Source organism: Nothobranchius furzeri, chromosome 1, assembly GCF_043380555.1.
Source record: "Nothobranchius furzeri strain GRZ-AD chromosome 1, NfurGRZ-RIMD1, whole genome shotgun sequence".
In the NCBI taxonomy this organism is placed as follows: Eukaryota; Metazoa; Chordata; class Actinopteri; order Cyprinodontiformes; family Nothobranchiidae; genus Nothobranchius; species Nothobranchius furzeri.
Window position 1 is genome coordinate 94684721 of NC_091741.1, and position 19367 is coordinate 94704087.

Genomic DNA, 19367 nt, shown 5'->3' on the forward strand with positions numbered 1-19367 from the left:
TCTGAGATTCATGAAGGGAGGTAGTCTAACACAGGGGGGTACATACAAAGTTTGGGGTCCGGGGCAAGAAGATGAACTGGGGAACCTCCCCTGTTTCATTACATTTACTTTGGTGGAATGTTTTTAAATTTCGTGTACTTCTGAACCATTTCACGTATTTCGAACTTCAGGGTAATTTTACCAGAACTTCCCGGTGTCATGTTCTGTGTCCCTGTGGTCCCCATGCCCCCTCCAGGTTTCCACATGTGTCCTCTTATGTTCTGTGTGCTCGTGGTCCCCAGCCCCTCCTGGTTCCCCTCATATGTCCCCTAATCTTCTGTGCCCCCCTTTTGGTCCCCAGCTTCTTCAGATTTCTCTTTAGTCACTTCACTTATCATTAGTTTATTTATTTTTAGTTTTTGTTCTACAGTGTTTAAAGTTCAGGTTAGCTTTGGTTTAGATATGGTTTTCTCCCCTGCTTATTTCTGCTTCTTCCCTCAGTTCATTAGTTTCACCTGTGCCCAATTCCCCACGCACCTGCTCCTCGTCTCCTATCACCCAGCCCTGTGTATATAACCCCGTCTGTGTCTCTCAGTGTTTGTTGGTCCATTGATGTTGTCAGCATTGTTTTTGTCGTCCTCGAGTTTCCCAGGTCCTTCGTGCTTTTTGGATTTTGCTCCTCCTCCTTGATAAAAGGAATTTATTTTCTTACAACCTCTCCTGCCTCGAGTCGTTCTGGGTTTAGCATTTTGGGTTCGACTTCCTCCTGCCGCAACGTGACACCCAGCACACACATATCTCCACTTCACCAGGCTAGCCAAATAAGCTATTTTCCGGGTAATTTTCAGGAACTTACCAATCAAATAAGCCATGGATCACAAAGGGGATAGAAGATGAATGTAAAAAAAATATATCTATATAAAAGATTCATAAAACAGAGGTCAAAAGATGCTGAATTAAAGTACAAGTTATATAAAAATAGATTAGTAAATATTATAAGAACAAGTAAGAAAGATTACCACACATTATTGGAGCAAAGCAGAAGTAACACACAAGAAACATGGAGGATATTAAATAGTGTAATCAAAAATGGCTCAAAAAATAAGAATTATCCAGACTATTTTAAAAAGATAAAGATATTGTGCTTGATAAAACCAAAGACATTGCAAATGAATTTAATAATTTCTTAGTAAATGTTGGCTTTAATTTAGCAAAAGAAATTCCAGAGTCAAGAATAAATAATGATCTAAATAAACATATAACTCAGAATGTGTCCTCCATGTTTATTGGTGCTGTAACTGATAGAGAAATAATTAACATTGTGAAAACATTTAAAAATAAAAAGTCCACTGACTGTTTGGTATTGATATGATATTAGTGAAAAGTATTATAGAATATATAGTGAAACATTTTGCATATGTCTGTAATCTATCCTTTCGAACTGGTGTGTTTCCCTCACAAATGAAAATAGCAAAAGTTATACCAATCTATAAAAACAGAGAGAAATGCAGAGAGTGCAGGGACCCCAGGGAGACTGCGACCAGAAAAGCCCCCTGCTCCCCTCAAGAGGTGCAGAGGATTGCCCCGGGGGTCACAACCAGCAGCCATCAGAGTCCCGGGAGATATCAGCGGCAAACCCACAGGCCCGGCCGCAGCCTCCCACCCCAAGCCGGCCGAGCCCGGAACCCAGCGACCTGGGATCCAGGGGCGACCAGCCCTGCCGGGGACCCAACAGAGACAGAGACAGGGACTCAGATCCCACCAGGCAACCACCGGGATTGATTAAACCCCCTAACACAGGAGCCGCGAACACTCAGGCAGACCAAGGCACCACACTCCACACCAAATGTGGCAGAGGGAGGGCAGGCAAAGATGTGTAGCAGCACAAGAAGTCCCAGCAGAGGAGAGGAGTCCAAGACCCCACCTGACATATACAATCATACACAGACACAGTCACACACTCCCTCCCTCATGCTCACACATACACATACAACCTAAGACTCACAAAAATGAATGCTAGACACCCACTCATGCTCCCCATACACACCCTATTCAATCTGGTCCCAGTACTGCTGCACAAAGCATACAACCATCATCGGTTGTTCGCCCCTTTCTGCTGGGGTGATGATGAGTAGACTCCCCCGCCCAATGCTGAGCAAAGCATCCCACCACCCCAGACCCCAACCAGAGGGCCAGCTACCCCTCCAAGCCTCCAGCCTCGGAATTCACAAACATTTACAAAAATTGTAAATTGTTAAACTGCCTTACTATCATGCAAAGTAATGAACAAACACGCCTGGCTACTAGACAAGCATCAGCAATCTGATCCTCCTTTGTAGCTGATTTATAAACCTGACGCAGAAAATAGGAACTCTGCGAGGAAACAGGCTGGACTAAAATCTCTTCTATTACCAGCACTGTTTCTTATCCCTTTTATTTGCTGAGCAGGTATCAGACCTAAAGAAAACACTTGATGAAGAAAAGAAAGAGCTGAGACTGCTGCCCTTTAGATCACTTTCATTATTGTAAATCTTCAGTTAGGTTTTTCATGTGAATATGTATTTAATTGTAATTGCTTGTTCGTGCTGTGGGATTCAAAGCTCTGATTACTGCCATGCATGGAAAAAATATAGCCAAGAATTTAACTTTAAATGTGACACAAAAGTTTAGTTAAGACAAGCCAGTGAAAGGACAGGTGGGCCGCAAGACATCTCAGCAATTCCCCCAGCCTGCCTGTTTGTGTTGCCCTGAAAGATCAGATGTAAATGTTTGGTTCGCATTAGAACAGGAATGTTCCAGACTCTGAATGCACTCGACAGACTGCAGAGCCAGACATGGAAAAGAAGCAGCTGTTGTCGCATTTATGGGTCGAATTCAGTAGCATTTAACAAGTGAACATGTGGCTCAGAAACAAATGAGTGTGCAGTTCAATAATTTGAAATATATATTTATATATATATATATATATATATATATATATGATATTATATATCATCAATAAAAAAGAGAACACAAAATAAAACCTCCTTGATCTGAATGAATGAAATAACGATTAAATACTTTGTTCTTTACATAATCGAATGTGCTAAAAACAAAAACACAATAATTATCAATGAAATCAACTTTATCAATCCATGAAGGTCTGGATTTTGAGTAACACTCAAAATTAAGGGTGGAAAAACGCGCTACAGGCTGATCCAACTTTGGTGTAAAGTCCTTAAAACAAGTCAGAATGATGCTCAGTAGTGTGTGCCCTCCATGTGCCTGTATGGCCTCTCTACAACACCTGGGCATGCTCCTGATGAGGTGGCGAATGGTCTCCTGAGGGATCTCCTCCTGAGCCCCTTGTGTGTGGTGTAGACTCCGTCTCATGCTACCACTAGAGTGAAAGCTCCACCAGCATTCAACAGTGAACCAAACTTCTGCCAGAAAGCATAGAAACTGAGAAGTGGTCTGTGGTCACCACCTGCACAACCGCTATATTAGGGAAGTCTTGCTAAATGCCTAAAATTTCCACCAGTTGTCTATTCCATTTGCACACCAGCATGTGAAATTGTAAAGCAGTGTTGCTTCTTAAAGTGACGGTGTGTATTTTCCCTGGAGATAAGGGGCAGTACTTACCTAAATCATTACCAGCAAGAGGTATTTTTGTGTTTGAGTAAGGCCTTACCAACGGATGACCATTAGGGTCAAAAACTGACAGAGAGCGCAACTTCCAGCAAAATGACAAGCGCATCAGACTCCCTTTCATCACTGGCAATGCGTGAAGAGGTACATGTGTAAAACAATGTTTACGAATGGTGAACGTTTTGTAACGGTTTGTTACAAATCAACAAATGCATTGTATCCTCACAGGCACCCGTAGAAAGAAACACGGCATCTAATATGGCATCACCCAGAGTCTTAGACCTGCTCCCATGTATTTTAATAAATAAATGTATTTATTTGTTGAAAAAAGACATGTATTTAATTCTTCTATGGGTCATCACCATTCTGGTTTGGTTATCTTTCATCCTTTCTCCTCCTTTGACTGGTAAATAAATAAAACTGAGCTTTAGCCTTTAGATTTGTGAAGGAAAATAAAGAACATTTAATTTCAAAAACAAACTTCTAAAGCTATTTTTTAAAGAAATTCAGCATACTGTCAAAACTGTCTTAGTATTTATTTTTCTGTCAAACAAAATTGATTGAATACACAGGAATCTGATACGAACACACTGAGATAAAACATAGGATGCAAGTACCTTTTCAGCATGCTGAAGCTGATTTGAGTGGTTTTAAACTGAGCAGTATCAGACGACCGCATGTTTTAGCATCTATAACAAATGATGCTATTTCTAAATGCTATGGACTTTGATTCATCACTACTGTCAAACGCTACAGTTTGTGCACAAAATCCTGTTAAACAGTTCATTTTCCATCGCTGGTTATATAACTGCAGCATCACAAGGAATCTGGCACTAAACTTGAGTTACAATGGACAACAGAGTCCTGGGACATTTTTCCCTTGCACTTGGTAATTTTCCTGGCAATCTGTCCTTGTTCGGATCACTCAGTTCACCCCACTCATGCTTCAGCATGACAATCACTTTGGATAGCGGGACATAAAAAACAAAAAAGGCATTTTGTTCATTCTCCATTTCAGTCAGACCACTGCAGAGATGAATCCACAGCTGCACAATTAAACTGCATTCTCCTTGCTCCTCGAGCATCTTTTTGTTGTTGTTTTTTTACACCCTAAGTCAGTAATGGCTTTATATTTAATTATTAAAGTATTGAACTCTGAGTAAGATGCCATCGAAAGGCCTCCTGGAGGACTAGAAGAATAAAGAGTCTCTTTTCAGTAATGAAATGTCATGAATGGATCATTCTGGAAGATAAAAAGGCTTTGGGGACAACTTTTAAGTGCAAATGTTGTGCTCTTTTGGTCCCACACAGAGCTTCAAGCAGTAAGCCTCAGGGCAACAGGAGGACGTGTGGAAAAGGAGCGCCCTCTACTGGAGGACGGATGTTTTCCTTTTAAAATGTTTAAAAAGCTATTGCTAATTTTAACATGTTTGCAACATGTTTAAATATAATTTAGGGTTTTATCTCGATAGTGTTGCCGATATGCACACAGATGTGAGCGTATGATCATTTTAAATCACAATTTATTGCAAAGGGTTAAAAATACATTTCTAAATGTATTTTTAAAACATACAATTATATATTAACTAGATTTTGTTTTGGGACAGCTCAAGACATCTAAAATATACTTACAAACAAGAAAAAATAGGATTTTCAAAACACATTTTAAGTGAATGAGTGAAGGTTCGGGCAATAACTGAGTGCACATTTTAAAAGTGTGCATCAGAAATAAATTAATTTTTAACAGTTACTGTTTGGACATTGCTGGTTCAAGTAAAATTACATGCCATGGTTGAGAAATGCTGAAATTAGGAATTTTATGATAAAAATTATAATATTCATGTGTTAAAATATTTGTAAAAGATGCAGTGCAGCTGAAAACTTAAAATGCAGACTTGTTTGTAAAGAATTTTATTCTCTTTTTCATTCTTTTCATCTCATTTTCAGGCTATTTGTTTCCTTCTTTTTCAGCTTTCCATTAATGTGTGCAAACACATCTACTGAGGAAGATTTCAAATTTCAAGATGTGGAGGGGTTTTTCGGAGGAAAATGGGTGTATAAGTGTACACTTTACATAACTGATGCTCCCTGTTAGCTTTTATCTACCCATCTACCTCACTGTGCTGGCTGAGCAGCAAACAAAGCTTGCTCATTAACTATTCACGGGATGATTTGAACAGAAAAAATATTGTGTTGATGTGCTATGCACGCTGACACTGCCTCCCTGCCCTCAGGCGTCTGAATTCACTCTGGTGAATATGACATGTGCTGTCCCCACTGGTGATTCCCTCATGTGTGTCCAATGATTAGGTGATAAGGTATCTTCACAGCAAAATGCGATTGATTGATATAACAGAGTGCACACATGTGACGTCTTACTGACGGTGCTGATGCTATATATTGTGCTGGTGGTAAAATTAAATATTGGTGGGAATAATACAGGAAATGGAACAATTAAAACCATGAAGTGAACGATTCGGTGAAGGGTTATGAAAAGGTAAGTGCAAAACACTCTGAACCACTTAAGTTTGTAGAAATGAACAAGCTAACCTGCTAGTCAGAGTTAGGCTTGTTCCAAAATATGTTAGCCATCTTGAAGCTGCTGTGTCAAATCTGCAAAACAAGCTTTTAAACACAAACACAACCTCAGAACTCATCCCCCCTGTCGGGTATCATCCCTGCTCCACGTCCACCTTGCCAGAAGAAACGAGAGAGCTCTAAACACCAGTGGCAGTTTTTCTAGATCCAAACATCTTTTGTTGTCTGTGACTTCAAATGGGGTTTTTCTATTTTGGACAATATTAATGAACCAACTAATGAATTTGCGGCAGGCTATACGCTGGCGTCCTCAATGATGCCCTCTACTGAAACGGGATCAGAATCAAGCTTTATTTTTCAGTAAAGACCAGAGTGGCAGGGGAATTTATAACGCCGTCAATAGACCCTGTGCATGAGAAAATGCTAACTTCCTGTTTTGAGACCAGATGTAGAGTGTTACATTTTCTGTAGCTCTATTTTGCGGTGAACTGCTACTGTGAAGATGCACTCCAAAGTACAAAAAAGGAAAGATCACATTCGGTTACAAAGAGCCCGGTGTGGGCTGCAGCCAGTAACAGCAGCTCTCACTTTGTTACTCTTTTTATTCTTTGCTTTTTCTTCTGTGTGTGTTTTAATGCCCTTAAGGTGTGCACAGCTAACGCTAGCTCTCTTCCTGTTGCTCACTTCTCTACAGGAAACGATGGTTATGCTTCCAGAATTACGGAGAAACAAAGATGCTGCAGAGCGAGACGTAAGCTCTAGCAGAGGAAACGGTGTTCACTTTTTACGCAACTTTCTGGGAGGGCTCTAGAAAACTCCTGAAGCTCTGCACATGAATTAATTGTTTACTGCAGGGATCAGCTGTGAGCGCTGCTTACGCTGGCTCTCTCTCCACAAAAACCCAGTTCTGCATCCAGAATTAAGCTCTTTATGGGAAATGTCCGCACTCTCTCCAATAAAATGGATGAGCTCTCAATGCTGACCTGGCTGCTGCAGGACTACTGACAACCTGATGTTTTTTTACAAAGACATGGACGAACAAGGTCATAGCAGACTCTGAGGTTTCCCTTGAAGGATTTAAACTCAGGCGAGCCGACAGGAGAGTGGAGTAATTCGGTAAGTGTCTCATAACATCTTGAGAAATGTAAATCAACACTTGATTCGTTATCTTTTGGTTGACTTCTTTTGAACCCGACCATAAACAGGGCGAGACAATCACACAGGGAAAGCAGCCCTCTACAGGAGTTTTCCCCCCTGAGGTAGCACATGCTAACGTGCCCATGGTCTATTTCGGGAGATCGGCAAGACTCATCAGTTATAATTGACGATCCCCGATCACTGAAAAATATGAAAAAATTGTCAAGATCGCCCTGATCCGGGGCCTCATTTATCAAGCTTGCTTACGCGCAAAACGGGGTCAGAAAACTGCGTAAGCAACTTTCCATGCAAACTTTGGGATTTATGAAAGAAAACTTAGCGGAAAAATGTGCGCAACTTTGAATAAGGGCCTTGCTTACGCACATTTTGGACATAGAGAGCACCTGCAGTGCTGCTGCTGAGAAGGATAAAATTACGAAATTCTGCAGCATTATCACTTGTACTGCTTCATGCGCACACAGAACAAGCCCCCCCACACACGCACACACACACACAGAGCCTGAAGCGCAGAATACGGAATGCTTAATATCAGCAGGGTGACCGATTGAGATGCGTCTGTAACAGTGCGTATCCTGTCACTGTGACCCTATTGGTCATGCGCCCTGTCTACTTGGTCAAAGAGAGACGCCCATTTGGCTGACTGGTTAGCATGTGTGACTTTTGCCTGGGAGTCTGGGGCTCGAAATCCTGATTGGATCTTTTTTTTTTATATCCGCCACAGATCTCTCTGAAGGACTCACAGCATTGACGGCTTCAGCAACGCTGTGCCACTCAGTGGATTTTTTCTTATTTGTTGTGCAAAAGCACTTCCTTTCATTTCTCCACCTCACCCACAAGTACCTCAGATTCAGCTTGTGAAATAGCGCTTCCTTGAAATGCTGCAACAGCCGACTTATATATATATGCATGAGATACACAAGGCCCTTTGCATTGACTATTTATGGCAGTAAGTGGGCGTGGTGACGGCGGGATGTGACTAAAATGCAGCTGAGAACCTTTCTCGTTAGTCTCTGATTTATGAAGTGGAGATTGTGTGCAGCTGTGCGTACTCCATGTTTTGATAGATCACAAACCTACTTGGCGTAAGTACTTTTTTTGCTGAGCTTAAGTACGGTTTTAGAAAGGATTCTACGCAATGTTTGATAAATGAGACCCCTGGTCTTTAATTAAAACGATTAAACAGACACATCCAAAGTTCGGCCTTCAATTGATGGAATCTTGTCTCTCCAGCTGGGTGTGTGTGTGTGTGTGTGTGTGTGTGTGTGTGTGTGTGTGTGTGTGTGTGTGTGTGTGTGTGTGTGTGTGTGTGTGTGTGTGTGTGTGTGTGTGTGTGTGTGTGTGTGTGTGTGTGTGTGTGTGTGTGTGTGATTCACTGTAGCGTTAAGCACTTTGGAGTTTACTGTATTATTGTTTTTTATTTATTATGATCAACAATCCACCCAGACTAATGAAGAAGAGCCACAAAGTCCATGCATGTTTAGCAAAAGAAATCGGTCTTTGACTTCTTTTTATCTGACCAAAAAAAAAAAAACACGATCATTTAGTCAAATATATGTATTTTTTTAAATCTGCTGTGTTGTTTTGGTCACTTCGCCTTTCCAATAACAAGAATGCTCATGAGGAAAACCATGATGAAGAAGATCCACATGAAGAATCGGTCCATCACCTTAGCGATCTTCTTCCATTCGGCCCCCTTGGCACAGGTAGCCCTCTGCTCTCTAAAACAGTTAGCAATATACTCCACGTTGCGCACCAGCTTTGTGTCCATGTTGGGAATGCTTCTGACATAGCTGCAGAACACACAGGGGCCAAAGGTCACAGTAGGACCCTGAGGTGGAGGCTTTTTGTCTTCAGGACAGCACAGAGGCTTCTGGTCGTCAGGATGAACTTTATGGTCGTCTGTGCAGTAGTCAGCCATGGGAATTCCTCCATTAGAGCCTTCATACCTTCCAGGAGCAAAGCTAGAGAGGTGACTGCTCTCTTCTCTGGTGATGTGGTGATGAACTCTGACTTTATGCTTAGAAAGATGAGCCTGGGGGTATTTGTGGCTCTGCCGGTCCTCGTGGTTCCTGGGGTTCCCATTGGCATGAAGGTGAGATTTGTGACGGTGACTAGCATCTTCCTGAAGGTGATGAGGAGGAGAGGAGGAGGAGGAGCCAGAAGCACAATTCTCTCCCACTTCATAAACAAAGAAAATCTTGGACATGTAGTCTATGATGAGCACTTTGGCCCAGTGTGGTACTGGTTTAGCTTCTGCGCCACAGAAATGAATGTTCATGATGAAGATGGTGAGTGCTGTAGAGGCTGTGACCATGGTCATGGTGGCTATATAGTACTTTCCTGGTTAACACACAAACACAAAAACAAATGTTGAGTTTTACTTTTTCTTTCCCAAAACTTTTAATCTTTTTTGTTATCTTCTAATTGATTGTGATCACTGATGGTTTTAGCCGTTGAAATCCCATTAATACACTCTTACCAATGAGCGGTACGCTCTCTGAAGGTGGCATGCTCTCAGCCACCATGAGCTGGAACACAGTGAGAGCCAGGAGAACCGTCACCCCCAGAGAAACCTTCTCCCCTGAGTCGGCAGGCAGGTAGAAACCCAAAGGAGCCAAGAAGGAGATAAGGAAGCAGGGGAGGAGGAGGTTGAAGATGTAGAATGAAGAGCGGCGCTGCAGCAGCACCCTGTAAGTGATGTCTGGGTATGGATCAGAGCAGCAGCCGTACATTATGACATTCTTAGTGGCCGGCATCCCATGGCATTCCCACTCAACGTTTTCCACAAAGTCGGACAAATCACCGCTGTCCATGCCCATGAAGATGTCCACCTGGCATTGGGATAAATAATGAGGAATGATTTTCAGTTTATTCACAAGAACAAGCAGCTGTTGGAGTACAAAAAAAAATCCTTCATGAAATTCCCTGTACCTGGTTGCCATTGTAGGTCCAGGAGCCAAAAGTGAGGTTGCATTCCTGACTGTCAAACGGGAAGTAGGAGACGTCCACCACACAGGAGCTCTTGGTGATGGCAGGAGCATCCCAGGTTATCTCTCCATTATAGCGCAGCCTCACATTAGTGTCCATGGGCCCGGAAAAGTCATCGTCAGCTCTGAAGGAGAACAGAGAAAAAATTACATTTAGGACTGTGGTTTTCCAGCTGTTCATTCAGTACTTCTGAGTAGGGGTGTGTATCTGTAAGAACAGATAAGTCACAATCCAGAGGAAACAAAAATATATATTGCTATACTAAAAGCCAATTTTTAAAGGGGAACTAGGCAGTTTTGGCTTTCTTTTAGCACCCCTTAGTGTACGTGTGTAGAACCCAAAGCAAAACCTTGCTGTGCGTTCGTCTTTTTAACACATTAAACTAAGAGCTGAAATGCCTCCCAGCCTTCCTTAGTGTCTACAGGAGTGATTCATCTCTAAACTAAACAAATCAGCTCTGTTGATGATCTAAAACATGCAGGCAACGTGCTGGAAGCAGAATGCAGCGCCAGGTATGTCAGCTCCATTTTTTCCAAGTCCCAACAGAGCGGCCCGCCAGTCTGAATTAGCAAATGGAATATTCTGGCCACAGGGGCAATAGGGACTTGGTGGCCTTGCATTAACCCTGTAAACCAGGGCTATTCAATTCTGGGTCTGGAGGGCTGGCATCCAGCATGTTTTAGTGGTTTCTCTGCTCCAACACACTTGAATCAGTGGTTGAATCACCTGTGAATTGGCTCACCAGACTCTGCAGAAGCCTGTTAATTACCTGCTCATTGAAATCAGGTGTGTTGAAACAGAGTAAAAGCTAAAACTTGTTGGAGACCGGCCCTCCAGGCTTGCAATTGAATAGCCCTGCTGGTCATTTTGGCACATACTGGCTCAAGAAAATTATTTCAGTATATGAAAAATTGGCAAAGTATCCTTTTAAGACTGAGAACTTAGGTCAGACACTTCCAAGTTACATCCAGTGTTATCGCAAGGTCTCTTTGTTAGAATAAGGGCAGTAAAAACTACTGCCACCTAGCAGTCGGAGTTTGAGTTGCACCACACACACACACAAAAATACAATAAATGTTTGCATGTGAATTCTCAACCAAAAAAATCGATACACTGCTTTCACATTTAGATTCAGTATCATAACACAAAATATCACAATAAATCAGTGTATTGATATTTTCTTACATTCCTAATTCTGATACACTACTATAGAAATGTGAACTAAATCTGCTCTAAGATGCTGTTTGTATGTTATCACACATTTAATAAATGATACTAATTAGGTTTGGATAAGAATTTGTCTTCAAATGCAGACAAAAGCATCCATTCAAATCCAACATTTTCTAATGTATGACCATGTCTGAGCCTGGACCTGTGCTGGGCGACATACTGGCATACTTGTTATAGAGGACGAGGTCGGGCCTCCACACCAGGCTGCTGGGGATGTGGATGACATCCAGTCCATCGTAGTCCTCCGTGTTCCACTTCAGGTAGGCGTCATGCCAGGTCTGCCTAATCCACAGGTAGGCGATCAGCACCTGGTTTCTCTCATCCTTTAAACACACATATATATGTTTTAAAAATCATTTTTATTTTATCTCATTTACTTTATAAGTTTACTGTGGAGCACTTTGAAATTTTCACGTTTTTATCTGCACATCTTTCAATTTCCTAATTGTTTCTGAGATGTTAGAGTTTATACCAAAGTAGAGCACAAAAATAAGACCTAACAGTTGGTTAAGTTCATGTTCAAAAGCTGGTTCAGCTTCCAAAATGTTGTGCGCCAACTGATGTTAGTGACACTTTAGCCTTCAAATTAGATAGAAAACATCTAGAAATTGGCCATGAAAATCAGCAGCATATATCAGCTTCAGCACTAGAAGAACCAAAGTTCCCCTCTCTATTTGAGACAAGGAGGAACTCATTAACACAAAGAATAAACATTGTTCCCTTTAATAATTAGTAGTTATATTTTTTTTACAACATTTTTTTTTGTTATCATTATTTATTTATTTACAATGAACTTGTCTCGTCTTCCTCCGCTTATCCGGGTCCGGGTCCGGGTCGCGGGGGCAACATCCCAACTAGGGAGCTCCAGACCGTCCTCTCCCCGGCCTTCTCCACTAGCTCCTCCGGCAGGACCCCAAGGCGTTCCCGGACCAGATTGGAGATGTAACCTCTCCAACGTGTCCTGAGTCGACCCGGGGGCCTCCTGCCAGCAGGACATGCCTGAAACACCTCCCCAGGGAGGCGTCCAGGAGGCATCCTGACCAGATGCCCAAACCACCTCAAGTGGCTCCTTTCGTTCCGGAGGAGCAGCAGTTCTACTCTGAGTCCCTCCTGAATGTCCAAGCTCCTCACCCTATCTCTAAGGCTGAGCCCGGCCACCCTATGGAGGAAACTCACTTCGGCCGCTTGTATCCGCGATCTCGTTCTTTCGGTCATTACCCAAAGCTCATGACCATAGGTGAGGATTGGGGCGTAGATCGACCGGTAAATCGAGAGCCTGGCTTTCTTGCTCAGCTCCCTCTTCACCACGACAGATCGGCTCAGCGTCCGCATCACTGCAGATGCTGAACCAATCCACCTGTCGATCTCCCGATCCCTCCTACCCTCGCTCGTGAACAAGACCCCGAGATACTTAAACTCCTCCACTTGAGATAGGACCTCTGCCCTGACCCGGAGTTGGCAAGCCACCCTTTTCCGGTCGAGAACCATGGTCTCAGATTTGGAGGTGCTGTTCCTCATCCCAGCCGCTTCACACTCGGCCGCGAACCTACCCAGTTAGAGCTGAAGGTCAGAGCTGGATGAAGCTAGGAGGGCCACATCATCCGCAAAAAGCAGAGACGAGATTCTCCTGCCACCAAACTTGACACACTCCACACCACGGCTGCGCCTAGAAATTCTGTCCATAAAAGTAATGAACAGAACTGGTGACAAAGGGAAGCCCTGGCGGAGTCCAACCCTCACCGGGAACAGGTCCGACTTTCTAACGGCTATGCCGACCAAACTCACGCTCCTCTGGTAAAGGGACTGAATGGCCCTTAACAGAAAGCCACCCACCCCATACTCCTGGAGCTTTTTCACAGGGTGCTCCTGGGGACACTGTCATAAGCCTTCTCCAAATCCTCAAAACACATGTGGATTGGTTGGGCAAACTCCCATTCACCCTCCATCACCCTTGCAAGGGTATAGAGCTTGTCCACAGTTCCCCGGCCAGGACGAAAACCACATTGCTCCTCCTCAATCTGAGATTCAACTATCGATCGGACCCTCCTCTCCAGTACCTTGGAGTAGACCTTTCCAGGGGAGGCTGAGGAGTGTGATCCCCCTATAGTTGGAACACACCCTCAGGTCGCCCTTCTTAAAGATGGGGACCACCACCCCGGTCTGCCACTCCACAGGAACTGCCCCCTATGACCACGCAATGTTGCAGAGACGTGTCAACCACGACAGCCCTACAACATCCATAGCCTTGAGATACCCAGGACGAACCTCATCTGCCCCAGGGGCTCCGCCGCTGTGTAGTTGTTTGACTACCTCAGCAACTTCTGCCCCCGGGATTGGACAGTCCATCCCCAGGTCTCCCGGCTCTGGTTCCTCCTCAGAATGCGCATAGGTGGGATTGAGGAGCTCCTCAAAGTATTCCTTTCACCGTCCAACTATAGCCTCAGTTGACGTCAGCAGCTCCCCATCCCCACTGTAAACAGTGTGAGCGAGTTGCTGCCTTCCTCTCTTGAGGCGCCGGACAGTTGGCCAGAACCGCTTTGGAGCCGATCGATAGTCTTTCTCCATGGCCTCACCAAACTCCTCCCACGCTCAAGATTTTGCCTCGGCAACTGCCACTGCTGCACCCCGCTTGGCTATCCGGTACCTGTCTGCTGCCTCCGGAGACCCACAGACCAGCCACGCCCTGTAGGCCTCCTTCTTCAGCCTGATAGCTCCCCGAACCTGTGGTGTCCACCAGCGGGTACGGGGGTTGCCACCACGACTGGCACCGGCCACCTTGCGACCACAGCTAGCAACAGCCGCCTCAACAATCGCAGAGTGGAACAAGGCCCACTCGGAGTCAATGTCCCCCGCTGCTCTCGGGACGCGGTCAAAGCTCTGCCGGAGGTGGGAGTCTCAACCGTCTCATGACCGTCTCAACAGGTTCTTCTGCCAGGCGTTCCCAGCAGACCCTCACTATGCGTTTGGGTCTGCCAGGTCTAAGCGGCATCTTCCCCTAACATCTCATCCAACTCACCACCAGGTGGTGATCAGTTGACAGCTCCGCTCCTCTCTTCACTAGGGGGTCCAAAACATACGGCCGCAGGTCAGATGATACAACTACAAAGTCTATCATCAACCTGCGACCTAGGCTGCCCTGGTACCAAGTATACCGATGGGCATCCTTATGTTCAAACATGGTGTTCGTTATGGCCAAACTGCGGCTTGCACAGAAGTCCAATAACGAAACACCACTCGAGTTCAAATCAGGCAGGCCGTTCCTCCCAATCACACCCCTCCAGATCATGCTGTCATTGCCCACGTGAGCATTGAAGTCCCCCAGCAGGACAATGGAGTCACCTGATGGAGTACTATCTAGCACTCGTCCCAGGGACTCCAAAAAGGGTGGGTACTCTGAACTGATATTTGGCCCATAAGCACAAACAACAGTCAGGACCCGTTCCCCGACCCGAAGGTGCAGGGAAGCTACCCTCTCGTCCCCTGGGGTAAACCCCGACACACAGGCAGAGAGTCTTGGGGCTAACAAAAAGCCAACCCCAGCCCCCCGCCTCTCACCCGGAGCAACTCCAGCAAAGGAGAGTGTCCAACCCCTCTCAAGGACTTGGGTTCCAGAGCCAATGCTATGCGTCGAGGTGAGTCCAACTATATCTAGCCGGTACCGCTCAACCTCTGCCACAAGCTCCTGCTCCTTCCCCACCAGCGAGGTGATGTTCCATGTCCCAAAAACCAGTTTTCTTGTCCGGGGATCAGACCGGCAAGGCTCCCGCCTTGGTCTGCTACCCAATCCACATTGTACCGGACCCTTCATGTTCCTCCTGCGGGTGGTGGGTCCACAGTTGGATGAGCCCATGCATCCGGTTCGGGCTGGGCCCAGCTGGGCCCCATGGGCAAAAGCCCGGCCACCAGGCGCTCGCTCACGGGCCCCAACCCCAGGCCTGGCTCCAGGGTGGGACCCCAGTAACCCTCCGGGCCGAGTATTCCGACTCTTTAACTTTACCTCCATGAAAGATCCTGTGAATCGTTCTTTGTCTCACCCTTCACCTAAGACCAATTTGTCATGGGAGACCCTGCCAGGGGCACAAAGTGCCCCAGACAACATAGCTCCTAGGATCATTAGGGAACTCAAACTCCTCCACCACGATAAAGTGACGGTTCAAGGAGGATGAACTCTTACTGAATAATGAAACCAGATCTAAGTTAAATGAAGTAAAGGAAGCTAATGTCCTGAGAGACACTGGATCCCCTGAGGATGCTTCAGGGTCTCAGGAGGTTAAAGCCCTCCCTGGAGCAGTTTATAAATTATTCTTGGATCTGCTTCTGTGTCGTTTTGTGTAAATCTGACTCATCTATTAACTCTATAAGGGGTGTATCAGAACTCAACATCCATCCTTGGTTCTGGATTCATAATGTTTTCATCTCAACAAACCAGGATATTTTTAACCTGTTCTTATTGCTTGTTTTCATTCATAAGAGATAGTTGCCACATATTTCTTTGACTTTTTAGATGTTTAAAGTAAATTTGATTTCTGATGTTTTTTGTAATGTCTGTGCATAAAAAAACTTGTTCATGTTGCTGTGACATTTTGTTTTTCCTCGTCTCCATTTCCCTTGTTTGCCCCATCAAGGCTGTCTGTGACATTTTACTCGAGGGATGAGCTCTGCTATCATCCAGAGCCGTCTTCTGTGTTCATTTGTTTAAATCAAAAGTTTAAAGGCCAGTTATTTATTTTAGAAATCAGGAGTTCTGCATGGCTTTTAGCCAACTTCTGAGGACAACTTTTAAGCAGTCCTGCAATGATCTGTCTGATTTATAAGAAAGGCTTGTGTCAAATATTCTCTATATTAAGATAGTCAGTTTAAACTTTGCTGTAGGGATCGTTTATTATATTTTTTTCAGTTCAGTGGTTACATATTAAGCTCGGGTAGTTTGTTTCAGCGGTTCAGACCGTAGCTTTAAGAGAGCCCCTACAGATCTTGTTTCTGTGCTGCTCATACGCCTCAGATTATCAAGTCAACTGAAATCCAGACCAGTCTGTCTTTATCAGGTGAATGGAGGCCCATAAACAAAGAGCACATAACCGCTCTGAGTAACAAAACACCTGCACACACACACATCTGTGTGATTGGCTCTTATTTGTGCCTACTCAGACATAACACAGTGAAAATCAACCCCCTTCTCGGTACATCACAGAGACATTACTCTAAACACGCTCACTATTCAATCACTAATTCACCCATGGGTGACACAGCATAAACCCGAACGGGAACCTGAACCAGTCCATCAACAAAAGGTCGCCTTTTTTATTTATATATAATTAAAGGTCTGCCTGCCTGAACAGCTGCACATCAGCAGTTCCAACGTCTGACAGGTCAGCATCAGGGAGGAGATGAAAAATGTTCAATAAAAGCTGTTTGTTTGTGTCCTGGTGTGTGTGGCACCTACTCAGCACTGTTTACTGTACCTGGATTCTGCTGAATTAATTTTATTAGAGCTTACAGCCTGCAGCTTTTAATTAATTACCCAATTAGGTTTGTGCTGACTATTAATTTTGCTGTAAAACACAGGGCTAATTACCAAAACTAGTCAGATATTTAGCATCAACACAGTCCTGACATCCACTTTTTAACAAAATCCAGTAATATTCCAGATTATTATTCACGTTAATTGTGAAGTTTTTAAAATAAAATATAAACAGCTAACATTGGATGTTCTGTAGGGAGCTCTTCATCAATAAAACCAGCCGATGGCGCCCTGTGAGGCCTGTAGTGAGCTGGTACGCACCATGTCTTTGATCTGGGAGAGGGTGATCTGTAAGGTGACATTGAGGGCTCGGTCCGTGTCCTCTACGGGCCGCAGGGCGTTGGAGTAGTTCTCCATCAGATCATTCAGGAGCTTCTGAGCAAAGTGGCCCTGTGCACCCCGAGCCACTGAAGGAGAGGAGTAAAAGGTTATTCTATAGCTGTAGAGTGATCGTTGTTCATAAATATATTTGTGATTTGCTACTAATTAAAGGAATTGGCCACAAATGTTCATGCATCAGAGGGTAAATAAATGCTGCTTTTGCAACAGCTAACTGGTTTTTAACCTGCATGCTAAATTTAACACCCCTGTTGTCTATGTTCTTCAAACCTGAGTCAGTTTAGGTATATTCTTCATTTATTTACCATTTAAGGAGCATTAATATATTCAAACACCAAAACTAAGCAATAGAAGACTCACCTTCAGGGAGCAGCATTACCAAACAGATAACTTGGATCACCTTAAACATTTCAGGAGATCTCCGCAAACAATATAGGTAACTTCCTGATAGTCCTGCTTTTCCAGCCCTGATGGATCTACATGGTGCACGTTCAACCCCAGTTGAACTCAGCTGCAGATAGCAGGGCACCGTTTCATCTGGCCGTCCTCGCGGCTCTCACCGCTTGGCAGGGGAGGCAGCATGTCTGCCGGCTGGGAATAAAACTCTGGCTATCACATAGCAGGAGGAGGCAGAGGAGAAACAGGACGCCCAAGACTCGTCGCTTCAGCGCACACGGGACTTTTCACCTGGCCGGGCCTACTCAGTTACAAACTCTTCAACAGAAATATACATAAAATAATATAAAGGTTTTAGAATGATTTTTCTGTATTTGAGGATGTTTTGGGAATATGAGGATTAAAAAGGATTTAATGGGGCATGATCTAACACAAAATGTTAGATCCTTTAAATGCAACAATTATTAAAACACACAAAATAAACTGAGCTTGTCTCTGTGCAATCACACAAGTGAGCAAGCATTCATTTAATATTACATCTAATGAGTCTGTAAATTAAGGGTGAGGGTGCAGATGGTAATGTAACAATTTATTATAGAAGATAAATACCATTTATGGTTAATTTAGCTTAATAAAGCAGACCCCCCAGCTAAAATTAACATAAATGGTTCTCATCTCCAAATTGGAGGAAGAGTTGAGGATTTACAGCCCATAATGTGCATAATTTCTTTTTCAGGGGACCACATATCTTTTATGAACAGGATTAATTACAGCTCAGCCCAAATTATAATAGTTTTATCATACATTTAATGTGTCACATTTCTGAGCCACAAAAATTGAGCAAGTGTCTGGAAAACTGCACGAGATAAAGACACATCCAGTTTGGAGCTGGGTTAGGAGCGGCAGAGCAGTACAAACCCAGTGAGTTTTGGTGCACAGAAGGTAAAATCATGCACATTTTACTGCCAGTGCCTGTGGGATAGACTGAACACGACACAACATGTCACGAGGCAGGCCATCTGTTACCTCTGTGGGAGAAAAGGGACCTGAACACCATCCTGGGAGCACAGAAATCCACCTCAATGCTCCACCCGCACAAAAGAATGTGTTTTCTTCAATAAAAGAACACGACAGCGGCAAAACGTGTGAAGTATCGACTATGAAGAGAAACTGACCTGCACAATTTCGTCCCCTTGTTTCATTTTTATTGCAGAGTAAATCCCTGCGGGTTATATTCCTGTTTGTCTAAACTGTAGTTAATTTAGAGCCTCATTTTTATTCAAATGTATGCAGTCAGCCATGCTTATAAACAATTGTTGGCTCCCACACTGGAGGAAGGATGGCTCCACCGTCCATCAACACTGTAACGGAGCCTAATCTTTCAGGAGAATCGCTGCAGTGAGAAACTGGCTGTTGGGTTTTTGCTGGGAAGCTTTTCTGGATCTCAGTTTAAACACTATTGCTAGAAACAAGGATGTTTAACAAAACAGAGAAAGACGGAGGGGATTAATTTACACAGACTTTATTCTTTTTATTTACAGATGACTCCAACAGGTTTTGTTTGTTGACATGATTAAGATGATGTAAAATT

The 19367-nt window shown here is 44.0% G+C and overlaps 1 protein-coding gene across 1 annotated transcript; it reads right to left on the reverse strand.

The window, feature by feature from the left end:
• Nucleotides 1-8773: 8773 nt before the first annotated feature.
• On the reverse strand, nucleotides 8774-17928 carry LOC107373524 (neuronal acetylcholine receptor subunit alpha-9-II). The gene is made up of 6 exons (XM_070551949.1): nucleotides 17741-17928; nucleotides 17303-17448; nucleotides 11689-11843; nucleotides 10234-10414; nucleotides 9782-10133; nucleotides 8774-9642 (listed from the first exon to the last, which is right to left on the reverse strand). The coding sequence occupies exons 1-6, from the start codon at nucleotides 17787-17789 to the stop codon at nucleotides 8888-8890; spliced, it is 1638 nt and encodes a 545-aa protein (XP_070408050.1). The 5' UTR covers nucleotides 17790-17928; the 3' UTR covers nucleotides 8774-8887.
• Between the last annotated feature and the right edge of the window lie 1439 nt (nucleotides 17929-19367).